Raw genomic sequence first — 19,374 nt, 5'->3', positions numbered from 1 at the left:
AAAAAAAAATCACGTGATAAGGTCCGATTTTTTTTTAATTTGGTTGACAGCTCCACGCTTCCGTACCTTGCCACAAAATAGTACTGTTAAAAATATCTTCCTTACTCCTTTTGAGCAGCTGCAGAAAGGAAACATCATATATATATATATATATATATATATATATATATATATATATATATATATATATATATAATATATATATATATGTATATATATATATGTGTGTGTGTGTGTGTGTGTGTGTGTGTGTGTGTGTGTGTGTGTGTGTGTGAAATGCAAAAAATTTGAAAATCATGCAAAGTTGCAACTCATCCAAACTTATACTTTTGTTTTTATATATTTTTAGTATCTTTCGGGTTTGAAATGCAGAAACAGATGTACACTGGCAAGTTAGCTGACACTGAGGAGAGAAAACATCTCTTGTGTTCAGGCTCTTTGTAATGAGACAAAAGTCAAACAAAGTTTAAGATTTGTTGCCTTTTTTAATCTGCATTTTTCAAACTGTTTCCATTAATTTAACCAGTAAAGAGCCTCAAAATGTGGATTAACTGGTTTAATGAAGGTATGGATGAAGAGATTTCCAAGTTCTCTGATCGGTTCATTTTGGGTATGGGAGGAGGAGACTCGGCTCTCAGGATGTCTGTGACCTAAACCAGCTTACGGCCCTCAGTGACACAGAAAAGATGATAAATAAATATTTGCTGCAGGTGAAAATAAATCCACTTTTCTCTTTCTTCAGGTTTGACGTGAACTTCAAAGAAACGAGGAGCAGAACCAATAAAACCAAAGAGACAGACGGACTTTCTGGACGTGGTAACAGACCTGCAAACATAGAAGGACGTGAGATCATGGAGCGCATTAAACAAAGGCTTAAAACCCATCTTCAGGAGAAGTTTACCTGGATATGTGAGGGTATATCCGGCAGTCGGTCCAGACTCGAGAATGTCTACACAAAACTCTACATCACCCAGCAGGCTGACCAACACGGCTCCATGCAACATGAGATCCTGCACCATTTCATGCTTCCTGATGAGAAATCCCCGTACGCAAACATGAGCTACCAGCAGATCAACAGCTGGGACATCTTCAAACCAGGATTTTTTTTTCCAAAAACCACCTGAACAAAACAAGCCCATCCAAAGAGTGATGACGACAGGGATCGCTGGCATCGGGAAAACCTTCGCCGTCCAAAACTTCGCCCTAAACTGGGCCGAGGGAAAGCTCAACCAGCACATTGATTTCATCTTTGTGCTCCCTTTTAGAGAGTTGAACATGCTGAAGGAGGGTGAGTACAGTCTGCTGCAGCTCCTCCTCCACTTCTACCCTGAACTGAAGCCTCTGCAGAATGCACAACGCCTCACCAACAAGCAGGTGCTGTTCATCTTCGATGGTCTGGATGAAAGCAGGTTTCCTCTGGACTTCGATGGAAGTCCCAGCCTCAGCGACGTTAACCAGAGATCAACGGTTGCTGTGCTGCTTATCAACCTCATCAAAGGGAATCTGCTGCCCAAGTCTCTGCTCTGGGTAACTTCCCGCCCTGCAGCAGCCAATCAGATTCCTTCCTGCTACATTGACCAGAGGACAGAAGTGCAAGGGTTCACGGATGTAGAAAAAGAAAACTACTTCAGGAAGAGATTCAGCTCTGCGGGTCAGCTCAAAGAAGTCCTGTCACATCTCAGAGGGATGATAAGCTTCCATTTCATGGGCCATATCCCAATCTTTTGTTGGATAATCGCAGAGGTATTTAGGAAGTCTTGGAATGACGAGCGGAGTCGAAGGATCACAACGATGACAGAGTTGTACATCTATTATTTACTCATTCAGACACAAAGAACAAAACAGAAATATGAGACGGAGAGTGCAAAGAAAAAGTCTACATCACAGAATGCTGCCATGTTCTTTAATCTGTCTAAGCTGGCATTTGAGCAGCTGCAGAAAGGAAACATCATCTTCTATGAAGAGGACCTCAGAGAGTGCAGCATTGATGTTGATGAAGCTTCAGCGTTTTGTGGACTTTGCTCAGAGGTCCTAAAGCAGGAGCACGGTCTGTACCAGAAGATGATGTTCAGCTTTGTGCATTTAAGCTTCCAGGAGTTTCTTGCTGCTCTTTACATGTTCCACTGCTGTGAGACGAAGAACGTCATCCCTCTGAAGTCCTTCCTGGATGTTGACCCTGCGGATCTGAGCATGTCTCAGTTGCATAAGAAGATTGTGGATAAAGCATTGCAGAGTGAGAAGGGTCAGCTGGACCTGTTTCTCTGTTTCTTCCTTGGACTCTTACAGGAGTCAAATAACACGATGCTGCAAGGTTTGCTTCCCCCGACTGGAAGCAGCTCAGATACAGCTGAGGAGATGAAGATGTACCTGAGAGGCTTTCATGCAGGCAACATCCCCAAAGAGAGGTGCATGAATCTTTTCCTCTGCAAATTTGAGCTAAAAGAAAAGAGATTTCAGGATGACATAAGGAAGTTCCTAAATTCAGGAGCAAGGCTGTCACCCATTGACTGCTCCGTGCTGTCCACCATGCTGCAGATATCTGGAGAAGTGATGGAACAACTCGATCTAACTAAATGCTATACTCCACTTTTTGGGGGTGAAAGACTTATCCTGCAAATTAGGAACTGCAAGAAGGCTGAGTAAGTAGCAGAAGTTTTCTGATGTACAGATTAATACAGAGTTTAACTGTAATGTTGTGTTAAATGCTCATTTTATGAAGTTACCAAGCAGCCAGTTATGAAGAAAATCATTCAAGTTTTGTTGTTGCAGAGGTAGAAAGGAAACGATGAGAGAACCCAGATTTGGAAAAGAACTGATGTAGCATAAAGTCCCTGTGATGTTTTAGTGCTAGACCTTCTGAGTTCTTCCTCTTAAAGAGGAATCTTTTTAAATTTTGGAGCTTATGAGTCACTTCTATTGTAAAATCTAGAAAAATGGCACCAGTGGAGGATTTACTGCATCACTGTGATGAATTGATGAAGCTGCCTGGTAACAACGCACTACTTTATATACAGGTTAACTACGGATGCACCAGTACCACATTTTTACAAACTGAGTACAGATACTTATATCTGAGACTTGCTGATACGAGTACCAGTATGAGTACTAATAAATCCCACTACAGTTCACTGGTAAGGAGGAGCGTGGACTAGAATGTCAGACGGGTCATCCTGCAGCATCCTCTAAACCAGTGCCTCTCAATCCTGGTCCTTGGGGACCCCGCCCTGCTTGTTTTCGAGGTGTCCGTACTTTAACACACCTGACTCAAATGAACGGCTCATTAACAGGCTTGAATTTGACCAGCAGTGCAGTTAATCTGCATCAGGTGTGCTGGAGTTGGAAACAACTAAAACATGCAGGGCCGGGGTCCCGAGGACCAGGACTGAGAAAAACCGCTCTAAAAGTAAGACTGGGAAACAGGATCTTCATAAATACGGAGGATAAAGTGGTTTTTGGTGGATTCTGGTCACCATGGTGTGTTTATTCCAGAGATTAATCTCTTTGTATTAACGATTTCATTTTTACAGCCCTAGTTTTCCACTCTGGTTTCAGGTTCTGGAGTATCAGAACTTTTTTTCATTTATTAGTTTATTTGAAAGGAGCAGTTCATGCTAATGATCATCTGTAAAGAATAGATGTAAACATACCAGCTAACAAGCTAATTTGCATCCATAGTTCCTAGGCAGGTAAAAGAAAGAAAGAAAGAAAGAAAGAAAGAAAGAAAGAAAGAAAGAAAGAAAGAAAGATAAAAAAGACAACCCTTTTATAAATACAGAATATGAGTAGACAGATACCTGATACTGGTATCGGTATCGTGCATCCCTGGGGTTGACCGTATTAGACCACCTTTCTCACTGCACAAGAAATATTCTGAAAATGATAAAAATCCAAGAAAAAAAAAGTTAAAAATAGTTTTAAGTTGGAAAATTGGGTTGTTTCTGGTCCAAACAGTCAAAGCTAAGAGAAGATGTGAGATGTGGTAAAAGAAAGTACATCCTCGTTTATATCATCTCAGATGAAGAACTAAACGTGACGTCTAACAATGTCAGAAGCACCGTGTGAAAAACTGAACCCTCCCCTGCTGGAGGACCAGTAGCAGGCAGGTCTGCCAGTCACATGAACTCATTAACTGATAATCATTAGTAATAAAGTCATTTTCAGGCTAGATTCTACGATTCTACAGAGAGAAAGTTTATTCCCAGCAAGTTTAGTCCAAGATCAGAGCTCAGAGTAACTAAAAAAGCCAAGAGTTTCACCTCGGACTGTCCAGGTCTCAGTTAGCAGGTTAAAGGATAAAGTTCATGACAGTCCAGCTGGAAAAAGTATGACTTGACTGGTTGCAGGAAAAAGCCTCTTCCCTCTGAAAACAACATGGCAGCATGGCGTAAGTTGGCAAAGCTGCATCTGAACAAACCAGTAGACGCCTGGAACAAGGTCCTCTGGACAGACCAGACCAGCGTGGACCATAAACGTCTCTGGATACAAAAGTGAGACGTGAGTCCATCTGTCCATCAGTTAAAGCTTGGCTGAGACAGAACAATGATCCCAAACGCAGCAGCAGAACTACAACAGGACCAGGGCCAAAACATTTAATCTGGATGAAAGCAACCCGCGTTTGGGAATTCTATTTTTCAGGACAGAGGGTCATGCAGTCCAGTTTACTTTTATCCTGGTTGTTCAAAGCATCATTGGACTGGATCACCCTGATCCAGAATCCCGTTTTTCAGGATCACCAAATCCAGATTTCCAGCGTTTAAAACCGTGTGGGCTTCTGGCTACGTGAAGAACAACAGGTAGAAGAGCCGGTATGAGGTCAGTTTAAGAACGTTTTACTTGGCGACATCACACAGCAGTCATGAACATATGACTTCCCATCGGAGCCACAACAAACATAAAACTAGTTCGTTAACAACTCGATGTTCTGGAAACGTCTTCATGAAGGCGCAGCGTCCCTCTCTGTGTCGATGTTAGCGATGCGCCGGAGCGCCGCGGTGAGGAACCGGACCAACCTCCGGCTTTCCGTCAGGATGCAGGACGGTGTGGAAGTAATTTTAATGCATATGGTAATCAATCATATTTACTCATACAATAAACACAAGTAGTCATTCTTTTACTCATAAACTGCATTTATTCATTTATTATTCTCAGTTACATTTCATGATGTGTGCTTTTCTGATATAGAACATTGAAGTCATTATTCTCCTGTTGGGTCATTGTATGTGAGGTCAGGCTGATCTTTCAGACTCGTGACGTGGGGGAAAGATGAGACTGATAGGCAGCTGCAAGATAAACAGTTATTTAGAAAATAACAGCCTGATTGGGGCAAGACAATAAGAGAAAGACGCCTTCTAGCCTCACTTCTCCTGTTATCAGTTTGAGAGACTGACCTTCAGCTCGAACTGGGTTGAATAAAAGTGACGCTAATGATGCAGCAAGCTAGAGTCTCTCCCGACTTCACGCGAGTCGGGATGACCACTCTCATTACTTGCAAGTAATTCTTTATTCCCTACTTCTCCTGTAATAAACTTTTTTATACTTTACTCATTCCAGACTCTTGGTAATTTTTCTACAACAATCGGACGGGACGTGAAGTGGGGGATGAATCTTAGACATTATTTGTGACCGGTTCTTTTCTGATTATGCTGCAGTGAATGACAGGAAAATTAATTATTTTATGTGTGTTTGTTATTGAAATTGTTTGGAGGTGTATATCGTGGGGACAAGATTATTTTTTTCTTGCTTTTTCTTGCGTTTTATTCTTGCTTTACTATGCTGGAAGGCTCAACAGGAGCCTGTGCCTAATTTAACCACTTCATCCATGTAACGGTTAAACAAGTCGGGTGCAGCATATAAATATTAGCATATGCACTGACTAAAAAGATTCTACTGTTTGAGCTAATCTGAGGTTTTACCGCAGTTTCCTCCTGAAATCTGCCTTGTAATCATACCTTCTGTTGGGATCAGGATAATCCGGTTTTCTTGGACCAAAGTTATCCAGATTCTACTCAGAGGTTCTGAACAACCCAAACTGAGGGTTTTATCTGGATAACAACCAGGACTTGATTACGTGATCCAAGCCGATTTCTGAATCCCTTTCCCTTTTAAACAACTTTTTCAAGATTTGATCCAATCCAGTGACTGAAATCCGATCAGATTACATTTGAACAACCGGCCCCAGGATGTTAACATGGTCCAGAAAAAGTCCAGATCTCATCCTGACTGTGGTGGGACCTTCAGAGAGCTGCAGAAACCAATGAACTAAAGCAACATTGGGAAGAAGAGTGGAGCAAAAATCCTCCAGAAGCATGAGAGAAACTGATAAGATCATCCAGGAAACTGCACCTTCCTGCTGCTGGAGGAGCTTCTGGATCCTGAAGAGGAAGCAGTTTTTCACACTGATTCTGACTTTGAGTTTATCTTCAGTAAAAATCGACAGTGTGATCTGTCATGTTGTTTATCTGAGGCTGGATTTACTGACTGTTAAGACCTGGTAAGCAACAGACAGTTTTCAGATAATGTCTGTGTAAAATATATAATAAGGTTTGTTCATCAGATTTGTTTAGTAGAGATAAATTCTTTAAATATGAAACCAGGGTGAGGAGACCCTGCTGTGTATATACAAGTCATAAACTACTGTGACACCCTGGTTTATTTGCTTTTTCTCCGACTCTGCAGACTCAAGAGTGACCATGACAGTTACCTTGATATACTGCTGTCTGCTCTTCAGTCAGAAGACTCGTACCTTCGAGAGCTGAGCCTGGTGTCTGTTCCAAGTGTTGGTTATCGACTTCCTCATGATCTCTTTGACGTGCTGCAATTTCCAAACTGTAAACTGGAGACTCTGAGGTCAGTTTGAAGAGCTGTTTCTGTAGCTGCTGTTTCTAATGTAAAAAGAATCTGTTGGCTGCAACCAGACAGTATACCTGCTGAATCCCTTTGAATGTTGGTACTTTCACACCTGAACCTGCAGCTAATCAGTAAATTACATGTTTTTCTACAGACTGTGTGGGTTCACTCTAGATTTTGTTCAATGCCACAAACTGTCCTCCATTCTTGAGTCAAAACATTCACACCTGACAGCGCTGGACTTAACTCATTGCATATACGCATATCAGAAGGACTACAGCGGATATTTTTCAAAAGAAGTGGAGAAGAATGAAAAGTACGATGATTTCATTGATGAGCTGAGCCCTCTGACTGTGATTTCCTCTGGACTGATCGGTCCCATCTGTAAACTGAAGGAGTTCAGGTACATTTTGTCAGAGATTAGATGTTCATTTCTTTGTGTGTGTTGTTGATATTATTTCTATGTCATCTTTGTCCTGATTGCAGCATGACCAGTTGTTTCCTGAGAAGTAAATGCTGTCAGGTGTTCGCCTCAGCTCTCAGCTCAAACTCCCAGCTCAAAAAACTCGACCTGAGTTTCAATGAGCTGCAGGATTCAGGGGTGCAGCTGCTGTCTGTTGGACTAGGAAGCTCAAAATGTCAGCTGGAAACACTTAGGTAATTATTCACCTCCTGATAGCATGATGTTACTGATCAGATCCTTTTTTTGTAACAAGTGCATTTAGAGTTAAAGATATTGGTGCAGGGATGGAGCTAAAGAGGTGGCACCTCTGAAATCTGATTGGACACCCCAGGTTTCACCTCAGGTTATTGACGGGTCACTGTAGGAGGAGGACAGAGACATCCTAAAACCAGCTAGCAAGGCTGTTAGCTGGTTTTAAATTAGCTGCCGCATGAAATGTGGAAAATATATCCTGTAACCAGTCTGATTTAGTAGAGGAAGATATAAGAATGAGGAGAAAGAGAGATATTTCTGACTTTTAGTAAGAGGAAGGACACAGATCAGGTGGAGACAGATCCCAGACCCAGCATCAACAGCCCCACAGCTCCCAATGGAGAGCTAGCCACACCAGGATCCAGTCTACCACCAGACAGTAAACTAGAACTGATCCCCCTACTACCACATTAGGACCCAGTCTACCACCAGACAGTAAACTAGAACCACAGCTAGCTCCACATGCTGCACTCAAAACAACCAACTTACCTTCTATGGACCTTTTTGAACTTGTTGCAAATATTTGCACTTGGTGATCCAGAGTATTGATGTAAAGATGTTTTATTTCTCATGTCTCTCTAATGTGACCATCAGCGTTAGAGGAACACAATCATTTCCTTTCTTAGTATAAGACCCCTTGTCTCGCCCACCCTCTGCCCTCATGAATAAAAGTCTAACTGTGCTGCTGGTATTAGTGCGGGGAATTGTTTGGCCATCAGTTGTATTAAAAGCCATTTTCTGTGCAGGTTGTCTTGCTGTGGGATCACAGAAGAAGGCTGTGCTTCTCTGGCCTCAGCTCTGAAGTCCAACCCCTTCTATCTGAGAAAGCTGGATCTGAGCTACAACCATCCAGGAGAGTCTGGAGTGAAGCTGCTCTCTGAGAGACTTGAGGATCCAAAATGTAGACTGGAAATACTCAAGTTGGTACACCCTGCAGCATTCACACCCATACAAGGATGTCAGTTTGGCCATTCAACAGAAATATTTTACTGTAGAGCCATAAATGTAGAGAGTTTTAACGTTCTCCTATAATTATACATAAAAAAACTATACCAAGAGTAAGTTACAAGGCTAAGTTGGTAACATCTCCACAGATGCGAGGCCAAACTAAAAAGCTTTGTGCTCTAGAAAACATAATATGCAGAAAGAACAAGATTTCTGGTACAAAGTTTTATCTTTTCTGTTTTATCCAGTTAGATCAATGGCTTTTGAATGGGCAGTAACTGAATTATAAAGCGATGTGCAAAAAGCTTTCTAGACCAGCAGAACTTTAAAGTCTATCCTCTGAAGAACAGGCAGCCAGTGTAAAGACCTCAGAGCTGGACTGATGTGGTCCACTTTCTTGGTCTTAGTGAGGACTGGAGCAGCAGAGTTCTGGATCAGCTGCAGGTGTCTGACTGATGTTCCTTTCATCCGCCATCATCCTCATTAAAGCCTATCCCTCATATCTAAGAAAGTCCTGGCCTCAAGGGGTGTTCTGGCCGACACTCCAGGTTGAGAACGGTGTGAATACGTCCAGCACCTCACAGTCCTCCGCATCCCCAGTTATCTTCCCAACATTATATGTCCAAAGAATGAGGTCAGCTGGCTAACTGAAAAGAAACTGAATGAGCAGGTTATTCCTTCTTCCCTGATGGCATGGGCCATATATGACTGTCCACCACCTGGAAAGTAGGTGGACTGATTCCAGGCTTCTCCTGACTACATGCCAAACTGTCCTTGGGGAAGACACTGAACCCCACGTTGCCTCCCGATGTGTTTATCGGGGTATGAATGTGCGTGATAGTAGAAAGAACTTGGGCCCTGATCTATTAACGCTTTGCGTGTACTAAAACAGGTGCAGACGGCTTTGCTCCGCTAAAATCGGCCCAAGCTTATCTATCAAAGCCGCAAACATGGAACTGCGTCAGTTATCCTGGCAAAACTGCACCGCTCTCCACTTTGCGTTTCTGAAGCTACTGCATATGCATTATGGGCGTTCCGGCCAGAAAGTGCACATTAGTGGGAGGAGACTATGCAAATAAATCTGGTTTGCGCAGCAGTGGGATTCATGTAGCCCGCAAATAGTTTGCGGTGTTTGTTTGCTCTAAAAATAGCGTTTCTGAAAAGCAGGTGCTAATTGGCACAACAGTATACGCGCAATGGCTGCAGTAATAATTTTAAGGAGGAGGCACAGACACCATGAAAGGCGACTAAGATAATGCATTTTTTTCTATTATATTAATATATTTAGAATGCCAGAGAAGAGGATTGTGGAGACGATCCAGCGTTGCAATATTAGAATTGCTGGATAAGTTTAAAGACTTTATCATGCCTGTCTTTTATTATTATTATTATTATTATTATTATTATTATTATTATTATTATTATTATTTCTTTATAGCTTTTAAACCTTTATTATTTCTTATTTGTTCCTTGCATGTTTTTATATGTACAATACCTTGGTTCCTAAAGGTTGTTGTTAGTGTGCCTTATAAATAAATTGAACTTGAATATGAAACTATATTGCAGCATTTCTGGTGACATTTAGATTTTTTTCCTCGACTTCCGCAATATTTTTATTTGTCTCCTTTATTTGTCTCAACTTCTATCGGATAAAAGTTAATTTTGCGTTTGCGGTTTCCTTGCTCTCCAGAACCTTACATGACAGAGCAAACAGCGCCGCTAAATCCTCATTTAAATACTGCTGTTTGCTCCGCAAATGATAACAGGAGCAGTCTTAATAGATCAGGCGCTAATCGTAGAAACATAACCAGAGCAAAACTGCGCAGCAAATGTTAAATAGCGCAGCAGTTTTGCCCTCGTCATAACTCAGCCCCTTGGTGTACTATAAGGGAAACGTTGGGTTTTGAGGTTAAATGTTTCATATTGAACGATATTTCCATAAGTTCTGCTCTCACTGTGTTCCTCTCCCTCAGTGTGGACCATAATGAAGAACACTTTGTCAACCCGCAGCTTCTGAACAAATGTAAGTGTGGCTGAACTTCTGCTTTGTTTAACAACCCTGAAACGTAACCCCGATCATTTCTGTGCTAGATGCCTGTGATCTGACGTTTGACCTGGACTCTATGAACGAACACCTCCTCCTGTCTGAGTGTGGCAGGACAGTGAGCTACACGAAAGAAAAGCAGCCGTATCCTGCTCATCCAGAGAGGTTTGATTGTTCCAGCTTGGTGCTCTGCAGAGAAGGTCTGACTGGACGCTGCTACTGGGAGGTGGAGTGGACTTGTTATGTGAACATTGCTGTGACTTATAAAAGCTTGAAGAGGAAGGAATGGGACACACAGATCGAACGGAGCGATGACACCTGGTGCTTCAGTATCAATGCATCAGACGGTTATTCCTTCCAGCACAGTTTTCAGCGAGTCTTTGTACCGATCCCACACGTTGACGTCAAAGCCTTCCTGTCCAGACCCAAGACACTAGGGCTGTTTCTGGACTGGCCAGCTGGGATTCTCTCTTTCTATTGGTTGTCTGGAAACAAAAAAACCCTCATTTACACCTTCCACTCCACTTTCACTGAGCCTCTCTTCCCAGCATTCTTTGTTTCCGGGGGATCTTTGACTTTGACCCCTGTAGCGAAGCTGAAAATGGATGTTGTGAGTATTTCTAATTGTCTCATAGCATTTGCAGTACAGCTGTGTTTCAGTGGGAAATTTTTAGGGTCCGAGCCATACGAAGTATGGAAGGACCCTATTGTTCCTGAAATGTTTATTATACTTCTCCTAAGCGCTTCGACGCCAAATTTGACCCCCTAAACACCCATGAAAAGTTGTGAAACTTGGCACACACGTCAAGCCTGGTGAAAATCGCAATATTCTAAGGTCTGCATACACTTCAAGGCAAAAGTGGCTCAACAGCGCCACCTAGACACCCCAAAAATACCCCAATGAATGAGGTCCAGGAACCTCCTCTTCGACGAAGGAAGACGAAACTCGGCACACGTGTAACACCCCGAGTCGGGCAAAAAAGTCAACCGAACACATGTTGCCATGGCAACGGGGCGCCCGCCATCTTGGCGTGTGCGGCCATTTTTTGCCCATTTTTTGCACTTTACACACATCGTATTTGAGCGAACTAGTCTGAGGGGATTCGTGCGACTGACTCCACACTTGGTGGTAAGCTTCCTGACAAGTTGGGGACCAAACACTATTCAAATCTTTCTAATAGCAGAAACAGTGTTGCCGTGGCAACCGATGGAAAATGACCTTCTCGCCATGAAACACGGTTTGCTCATATCTCCATAGAAATACATGGGATCTGCACCAAAGTTGACAGTATTCATACGTGTAACACCCAGCAAAGAAGTCAATCGAACACCTGTTGCCATGGCAACGGGGTGCCCGCCATCTTGGATTTTATTGACATTTGAACGAACTAGTCTGAGGGGATTCGTGCAACCGACTCCACACTTGGTGGGGACCTTCCTGACAAGTTGGGGACCAAACGCTATTCAAATCTTTCTAATAGGAAAAAGATCGTAACCGTGGCAACCGACGGAAAAAGCATTCTCGCCATGAAACACGGTTTGCTCATATCTCCACAGGAATACATGGGAACTGCACAAAACTTGAAAGGACAACACCACCTGTTGTCATGGCAACATAGCATGTTAGCTAGCATATTAGCATGCAAGCAAAAAATGCTAACTAGGTATATCAACATTTCAGATTCTCAGCTGCGTGTTTTACCATGTTAACTATGATGTCACCAGGTTACCTACCACGCTAGGAAAAGGTGTATGAGACGGGTGGCGGGGTCCAGGACGCTTGGACCCGATGGATGCCGTTTGCGGCTTTAATATTTCTTTTACTTTTACTGGGTTTCAGACTTATTCGAGCTTCACACCAGAGGTCTGCCAAGAAAGAACCGGGATTTCATACAGGTAAGATGTGCAGATGCTCACAGTAAATACTGACATCTATTAAATTTAAAGCATTTGTCCTCAGAAAGCAGAGAAAATAAGAATGTAGTCATTGTTAGAGGAAGTCCTCCACATCCAAACACAGTTTGAAAGATTTGGAACTCTCCTTTAGAGAAAGAAGGGAAGGATTTATAGATTTTTTACACATCAAACTCCCTCTTGTTGAGATGACATAGGTAGACGCTAGCAGGAAAGTCTCGATGCTGACCTTGTAATATTCATCACCTGTAATGACAAAGCTGACAGGCAGCAGTCCAGCATCCCTCCCTAAAGACCTGGGCACCAGATTTGAGTCTTACAGTAGAATCAAATTTAAATCTGGGAACTCTTCCCTCTTTACAACAGAAAAAAAGGTCAAATACTCTAGAAAAGACCGAAGTAAACATAGCACCGTGGCCAGACATCACTGACAGCACCCTGAGGTGCTGTGGGACATTTATTTGCCTCTGTTCACAACCTCTCTGGCCAGCATCATCCACCATCCTCCACCTTCCTCCAGCTGTGGAAACCCTCCACAGTGATCCCATACCGATGAAGAGCTTCTCAGCCACAGCTGATCTGGTGCTCACCTCTCTTGTGATGAAGGCCATGGAGAGGGTGGACAACTCTACATGATCAGAGAGACTAACTCGCTGATGGTCCCTGCTCCAGTTCATGTACCACTCAGGTAGATGGGAGATGACAGCAACGTTTTCCACAAACACAACAACTCTCTCTGTTTTGCACTAATTTCCTCTCAGGTTAAAACTTTGACCCTAAAACTCTACATTTCTGACTCGTTTTGGTGGCATTACAACATCCCTGGAGTCGTCGTTGTTGCCCTGCAGCTTCCTGAGACTAAAAACTGCCCTTCAAAACTCTTTGTTTCCATCCCAGAGAAGCAAGTTACAGCTGCATTTGACTTTGCAGCACCACGTCACACACCAGCAACTGGATATTAACGTAACAGCTGTTTTAAACTCAAACCAAGGCTTATTCATCAGAGATGCATTATCGGAGGATGAGAGGAAAAACGAGAGAGCAAGAGATGAGAGTCAACATCAGACTGACTTTTACTAAGATCTCAGAGAAGAGACACGATGAAGATGGATGCTGGATTAGACACCAATAAGGGGGGGAAATTGAAGTTATTTATTTTTATCTTATTTACAAATACATAACTTAATTTAATCATCCTGTTGTTGTGTGTAATATCTGACACTCTGTGCACCTTACAAACTACCCCTCAGGTACAACTAAAGTCACCTGCATCACTGGTTTTGGACGACATCTTTTTCTATCTTTTCTCTTCGTCTTTCTCTTCTATCCACCGTTTTTCCTTATGTTTCTCTGGTCTGGTCCAGCTGTTGTAAGCAAAAGCACATTTTAAAAGAATAATAAAGAATAACATTTAAGATTCAAGGGGAGCCCCAGAAGCTCCTCTTGGCAGAGTAAATTAATTCAGCACAACGCAGCAGCCAGACCATCAGGACAGGTTAAAAATAAACAAATTAACAAAATAAAAATAAAATAATGGCAAATAAAAATAAACAAATAGATTTATTAGTTGAAAATAAAGAAAAGAAAGAAAAAAAAACAAAGCCAGAGGTAATTTGTGGTAAATCTGGGACTTTAGGTGTGGAGGGGTAACATGTCTGCAGGTGGATGATTCCAGGATGTTCTCAGATATCAGAAATCACTGAAAGAATAAAAAAGATCCAAACTGGTGAAACCAGAGATGATTTAAACCTTTGTGCATTGCTCAGCTTCAGGTTCCCCGGTTGTGGGTTGTTCCGGTGTTCTCTGACTGGTCTGGTGTTCAACGCGACCCATGAGGGGGAGGTGACGTACAGGACTTTGATCTGGGACGACAAGCTCCTGCAGTCTGCTCACAAGATGCCCGGAGGACCGCTGTTCAGCATCGAGTGTCCACAGGACTCTGTCAGCCAGCTTCACCTGCCGCACTGTGAACCTGAAGCTGGTAAGACCGCCTCTGTGGTGGCGAGCAGCCAGCAGGAAACAGTATTCTCCTCAGCGATGAGTCTCACATGGAAATCTGTTTCTGTGTACTCGCAGCTCTGGTGGCTGAGAGCCTCTCCGTCGTCCACATCACTGACGACGGCATGAACATCCTCAAGCCGCTGGAGGTCACAGAAACCCACGTGGTCGTGGACATCCCACACCTCTCTGGCTTTGGCGTTGTGTGGGACGCCGTGAAACGCTTCCTGAACTTCAAGGCGAAGCCTATCCAGGGCCAAGCCCTGCTGTTCCTGAGACCCATGCACAGACCCATCCTCATCCTAAGTGTGATCCTGCTGCCAAGCAACGTCCCTCTGACAGATGTAAAACTCTTAGTTTCACCACAGAGAACCCGCTCACACTCAGACTGTGTGAACATGTTTAACAAAATGTTTTCATTTGCAGGTGAAAGCTCAGCACACCAACTCCGAGTTCATCCAGGCTCCATCTTTCTGCCTCTTCCACCAAGACCAAACTTACAGCCTCCACAGCGACCCTGAAGGTTTCACCATCCAGCCTAAAGTGAGTATCAGACCTCCCCTCTGCTGCCTGAACCCAGATCAAAGACTGACTCTTCTACATTTCACTTCAGACTGCGAAGTTTTTTGGAAATTATGGACCAAATTATCATGCAACGTTTGAGATCATCATGCCGTCGAGCACGGAGGAAGTGACCGTGATGATCCAGGATCCGGAGAAGACGCATGTGTGGGAGTACGGCCTCCATCTGCCCGGTAAACGCAGCAACACTTTAAGCTCTGACAGTTAAATGTGTCCAGGAAACCAGATGGAGAGAGAATCAGGGCACATTCTATTCTATTCTATTCTATTCTATTCTACTACAGGAGTATATATATATATATATATATGTATATATATATATATATATATATATATTTTTTTTTTTTTTTTTTAAGAGGTTTTGTATAGTCATTTTGTTTAAATACAAGATCACAAATTCATTAAACATCATCTTGGACATAAGTGCAGCAGCTTCTTCAGTACCTGGTTGAACCAAAGATCTGGACAAATCTTTCTAACTCATTCTGAGTAGAAGAGTTAAGCTAAGTGTGGAAATGCTCCTTAAACAACTGAGTCTTTAGCTTGGTTTTAAAAGTGGATAAGGACTCTGCGGATCGGACGGAGTTTGGTAGATGGTTCCACCACCGGGGAACAACAGAGGAGAAGAGTCTAGCTACTGATGTGGCTCCACCTTGTGGTGGGAGCACTAGGCGTCTTTCACTGGCAGAGCGTAACTGTGGAGAGGGAGTGTAGCTCTGGATTAAGGAGTGGAGGTAGACCGGAGCCGTTCAAGTTATTGTTTTGTAAGCCAGAAGCAGAGCTTTAAATCTGATGTGCTGCAAATGGAAGCCAGTGGAGAGCGATTAGTGACATGAGCTTAGTTAGTGACATTTTGTTTTTATCACCTCAAAAACATTGCTAAGCTGAGTTCAGTTGTTTCATCATCTGAGATGGAGATGATCGTTCATGCCTTCATCTTATCCAGACTGGATTACTGTAATTCCCTCTTCACATGTTTAAACAAAAAATCGCTTGACCGTCTCCAGTTGGTTCAGAATGCTGCTGCAAGGCTGATAACTAAATCCCCCAAATTCACCCATGTCACTCCTTTACTAATCCAGCTGCACTGGCTGCCCATTTATTACATGGTGCATTTTAAAATTCTGGTTTTTACCTATCAAGCTCTACATGACCAGGCACCTGAATACATCAGGGATCTCCTACAGCTCCCTGAGATAGAGTCATCAAGATCTGCTGGTTGTTAAACCAGCAAGGCTGAAAACTAAGGGTGACAGAGACTTTGCAGCAGTGGCTCCTGTCCTCTGGAACTCCCTTCCTCTAAGCCCGAGATCTGTGGACTCCATGATCTCTTTTAAACTTGTTTTTACTTAGTTTTATTTGTTTTTATTCTCTCTGTATTACTGTTATTTAGTGTTTTATCTTATTGTTAAGCACTTTGTGATTTTATCTTGAAAGGTGCTATATAAATAAACATTTACTTACTTACTTACTATGAGCTCTTTTGGGCTGGTTGAAGACCAGACGTGCTGCTGCGTTCTGGATCATCTGCAGAGGTTTAACTGAGCATGCAGGCAGGCCAGCCAGTAAGGAGTTGCAGGAGTCAATGCGTGAAATGCAGCTTCTGACTGTAGAATCTAATTCCTGCCTCCAGCTCCACCCTCAGCCTCCAACCCGAGCGACAGTCGGCTGCGACTGGAACGAAACATCTCATCCGACGAGAAGCTGCGAATGATCCGGCCAAGGTTCGTGGACCGGGTGTCCTCTCCTGTTCTGGACAAGTTGCTGGATGTCCTGCAGCTCTGCAGAGTGATGACCGACGCTGAGGTGGAGGAGGCTAAAGCCAAACCCAGAGCGGATAAAGCCCGGGAACTCATCGACATGGTGAGGAGGAAAGGAGCCGAGGCCAGCTCCAAACTGATCGCCGCCTTCGTAGAAAATGATCCGTTCCTGTGCAGCGAGTTCGGCTTGATCTGAAGTTTAGGCCTGTGGAGATGATGTGGAATAAAAATTGGGAGAGAGTAGAGGTGGAGGAGGTTTAGAGCAAACAATAAAAACAAGAGTATTAACTTAATAAAACACTTTGATGGCAGGGAATCACAGCGATGATCCACCGATACAGAAAGGAACCAGTCTTCGTGTAACACCACCTTTCTCCACGTTGTCAGACCAATCAGATGCTGTCCATCATGAGAATGAATTACTGATCCCGACTGGAAGGAAGCCGAGAAATTATTTTTAAAGAGATAACAAATGACTGAATGAACCAAACAGAAGTTTGATGCTTTTAAAGCCGGCAGTGAAAACCTGCCTGAGCTGAACGCGCCTCAGCTTTGACCTTTCTTTGAATTTTCTGATTTTCTGAAGAGTTTACAATAGTAAATGTTTTTATGCTCTCAGAACATGTTTAAGACTCGCAGGAACCAAAACCAGAATCTAACAAGTTCAGTGTGACATTCATCAAAGTTTAGACGACTGATTGTCTCTGAGGAAGTTAAAGAACATCGTTTTCAAAGTGTTGCAGCTTCCAGAAACATCCCTTTTGAGAGTATGAGGTCCGGTCCTCGAGTTAGCCAGAGGGCTATATTAACACATACGCTGAGATCCAGGAAGCGTTTAGTGCATTTATTATAAACAACAGAGCTATCACAGCTCAGCAAAGATGGATGGATAGAAAAATGAAAACCAGTGATTTAAACAGATAATGAAATGATGAATGAATGAACGAGTAGCCGTCAACAAAAATATGGCTACTGCCCAACCCTGGCTCTCTCATCTGTGTCACAGGTGAGTGCGCACCTTTACACACATACGTGCACACGCCCACTCCCACGTGAACCACCTTCCAGAGCACACACACTCACTCAACCTTACAATGAACCACATCTTCATCTGTGTCTCCTACACAAAGTCTATTACCCCAAATTCAGCCTTGGTTTTTAATTTCAGCCATTCTGAAAGTGGCTCTGGGAGCTCTGCTGAGAACGGCTCAGAACTTTCTCATTTCTGGGCCTCATACAGGCTTTGAGGACACGTGATCGTTAGAAAACCTTTAAAAGGTTCATTTGGCAGCACATGGGACCTTAAAACTAAACAAAAATCCAGCAGCCTGATGTAGAAAATGCACAAAAGTCTGAAATGTCCACATTTCTTTTCCAGGTTTCTAAGCTTTGTTCGCTCTTTTATAGATCAACTAGAGATTCTTTTATTCCATCATCTATCATTCATTTTAATAAATATGAAATAAATACGGAGACCCATTCCCACCAATGCAATCAAGTTGTGGAACAATTGTTGTGATGACTTAAAAATAAGTTCTACTTTGAAATCACTTATAAGAAAGTACATAAATGATATAATAATGAAGTATCATGATAAATGACATGCAAAAGATTTTGTGGGTAATTTTTATGTTTTTTTTTTAATGTTGCTCTTGTTAGAAATTGAGGTAATTTTTATAGCAAATTGTTAACATTGTTTTAGTAATGGGTAGGCATTTTATAAGCTACTAGTTTCAGCCTACACCCTTTAGGTCTTTTTTTGTTTGTTTGTTTGTTTTTTCCTTTCTGTAATGTTTTATTTACTTTCACTATGGCAAAATAAATAAATAAATAAAAATGTTATTAATGTAATTATTGCTGTTATTATGGATCTATAGGTCTTTGTGATGTTATAAAAGTGTATATGAGGTAGCTGATGGTGTGTGGGGTTAAATACACGCCGGCTTCTTCCCTTCAGACATAAACTTTTTGAGACTTTCCTTTCGGCTGGACTCTGGTGTCGGAGCACATCAGCAGGTTGGAGAGCGAAGCCTGACTGGACAGAACCACATGTGGCCGTTCTGAGTCGGAGGTGGTACCACACCCTTCTTCACTATGTGGAAGAAATTTGACTTATTATGCTCTATATATAATATTATAATCACAACTATAATTACTTCCTTTAATTTATTCATTTATAAATTGTATTTACACTGATTGTTACTATATTACACTTTTTACATTTTTACTCTTCATGCTTTTATTCTCTTTTAAGGTTTCTTCTCTTCATATACATGCTCTGTTAAAAGTTCACTACGAGGGTAAGATGACCTTCATCTGGTCCTTCCTCAGACCCTCAGACTGGTTCTGGTGGAGACACTATGTGGTTGTTTTAACGCCAGCTCTTGGAGTTGTGTGTCCACCCAAGGTCTTCAGGAAGGAGGATTCTTTCTACAGAAATGTAGAACTATAGTTTTTCCTCTTGCCTCCCAGAGTCTCTCTTGACTTCCCGCGAGTCAAGACGACCACTCTCATTACTTGCAGGTAATTCTATATTAAATACTTCTCCTGTAATAAACTTTTTTATACTT

The 19,374-nt window shown here is 42.5% G+C and overlaps 1 protein-coding gene across 1 annotated transcript; it reads left to right on the top strand.

The window, feature by feature from the left end:
• The first annotated feature begins 567 nt into the window (after positions 1-567).
• On the top strand, positions 568-19,008 carry LOC121638044 (protein NLRC3-like). The gene is made up of 15 exons (XM_041982470.1): positions 568-641; positions 743-909; positions 1,061-2,639; positions 6,676-6,846; positions 7,001-7,249; positions 7,333-7,503; positions 8,308-8,481; positions 10,480-10,529; positions 10,598-11,160; positions 12,391-12,446; positions 14,231-14,445; positions 14,541-14,806; positions 14,889-15,005; positions 15,076-15,217; positions 16,678-19,008. Exons 1-15 carry the CDS (start codon positions 568-570, stop codon positions 16,998-17,000), a joined length of 4,317 nt encoding a protein of 1,438 aa, XP_041838404.1. The 3' UTR covers positions 17,001-19,008.
• The last annotated feature ends 366 nt before the right edge of the window (positions 19,009-19,374 follow it).

This window comes from Melanotaenia boesemani, chromosome 4 (genome assembly GCF_017639745.1).
Source record: "Melanotaenia boesemani isolate fMelBoe1 chromosome 4, fMelBoe1.pri, whole genome shotgun sequence".
NCBI classification, from domain to species: domain Eukaryota; kingdom Metazoa; phylum Chordata; class Actinopteri; order Atheriniformes; family Melanotaeniidae; genus Melanotaenia; species Melanotaenia boesemani.
The sequence above is the reverse complement of the archived record's forward strand: the minus strand, read 5'-3'. Positions and strand labels throughout refer to the sequence as shown.

Coding starts and splice junctions, on each gene's coding strand:
- LOC121638044 (XM_041982470.1), top strand. CDS start 568: ATGGATGAAGAGATTTCCAAGTTCTCTGATCGGTTCATTTTGGGTATG. Junction 10,530..10,597: donor CCCGCAGCTTCTGAACAAAT/GTAAGTGTGGCT, acceptor TTTCTGTGCTAG/ATGCCTGTGATCTGACGTTT. Junction 15,006..15,075: donor GTTTCACCATCCAGCCTAAA/GTGAGTATCAGA, acceptor ATTTCACTTCAG/ACTGCGAAGTTTTTTGGAAA.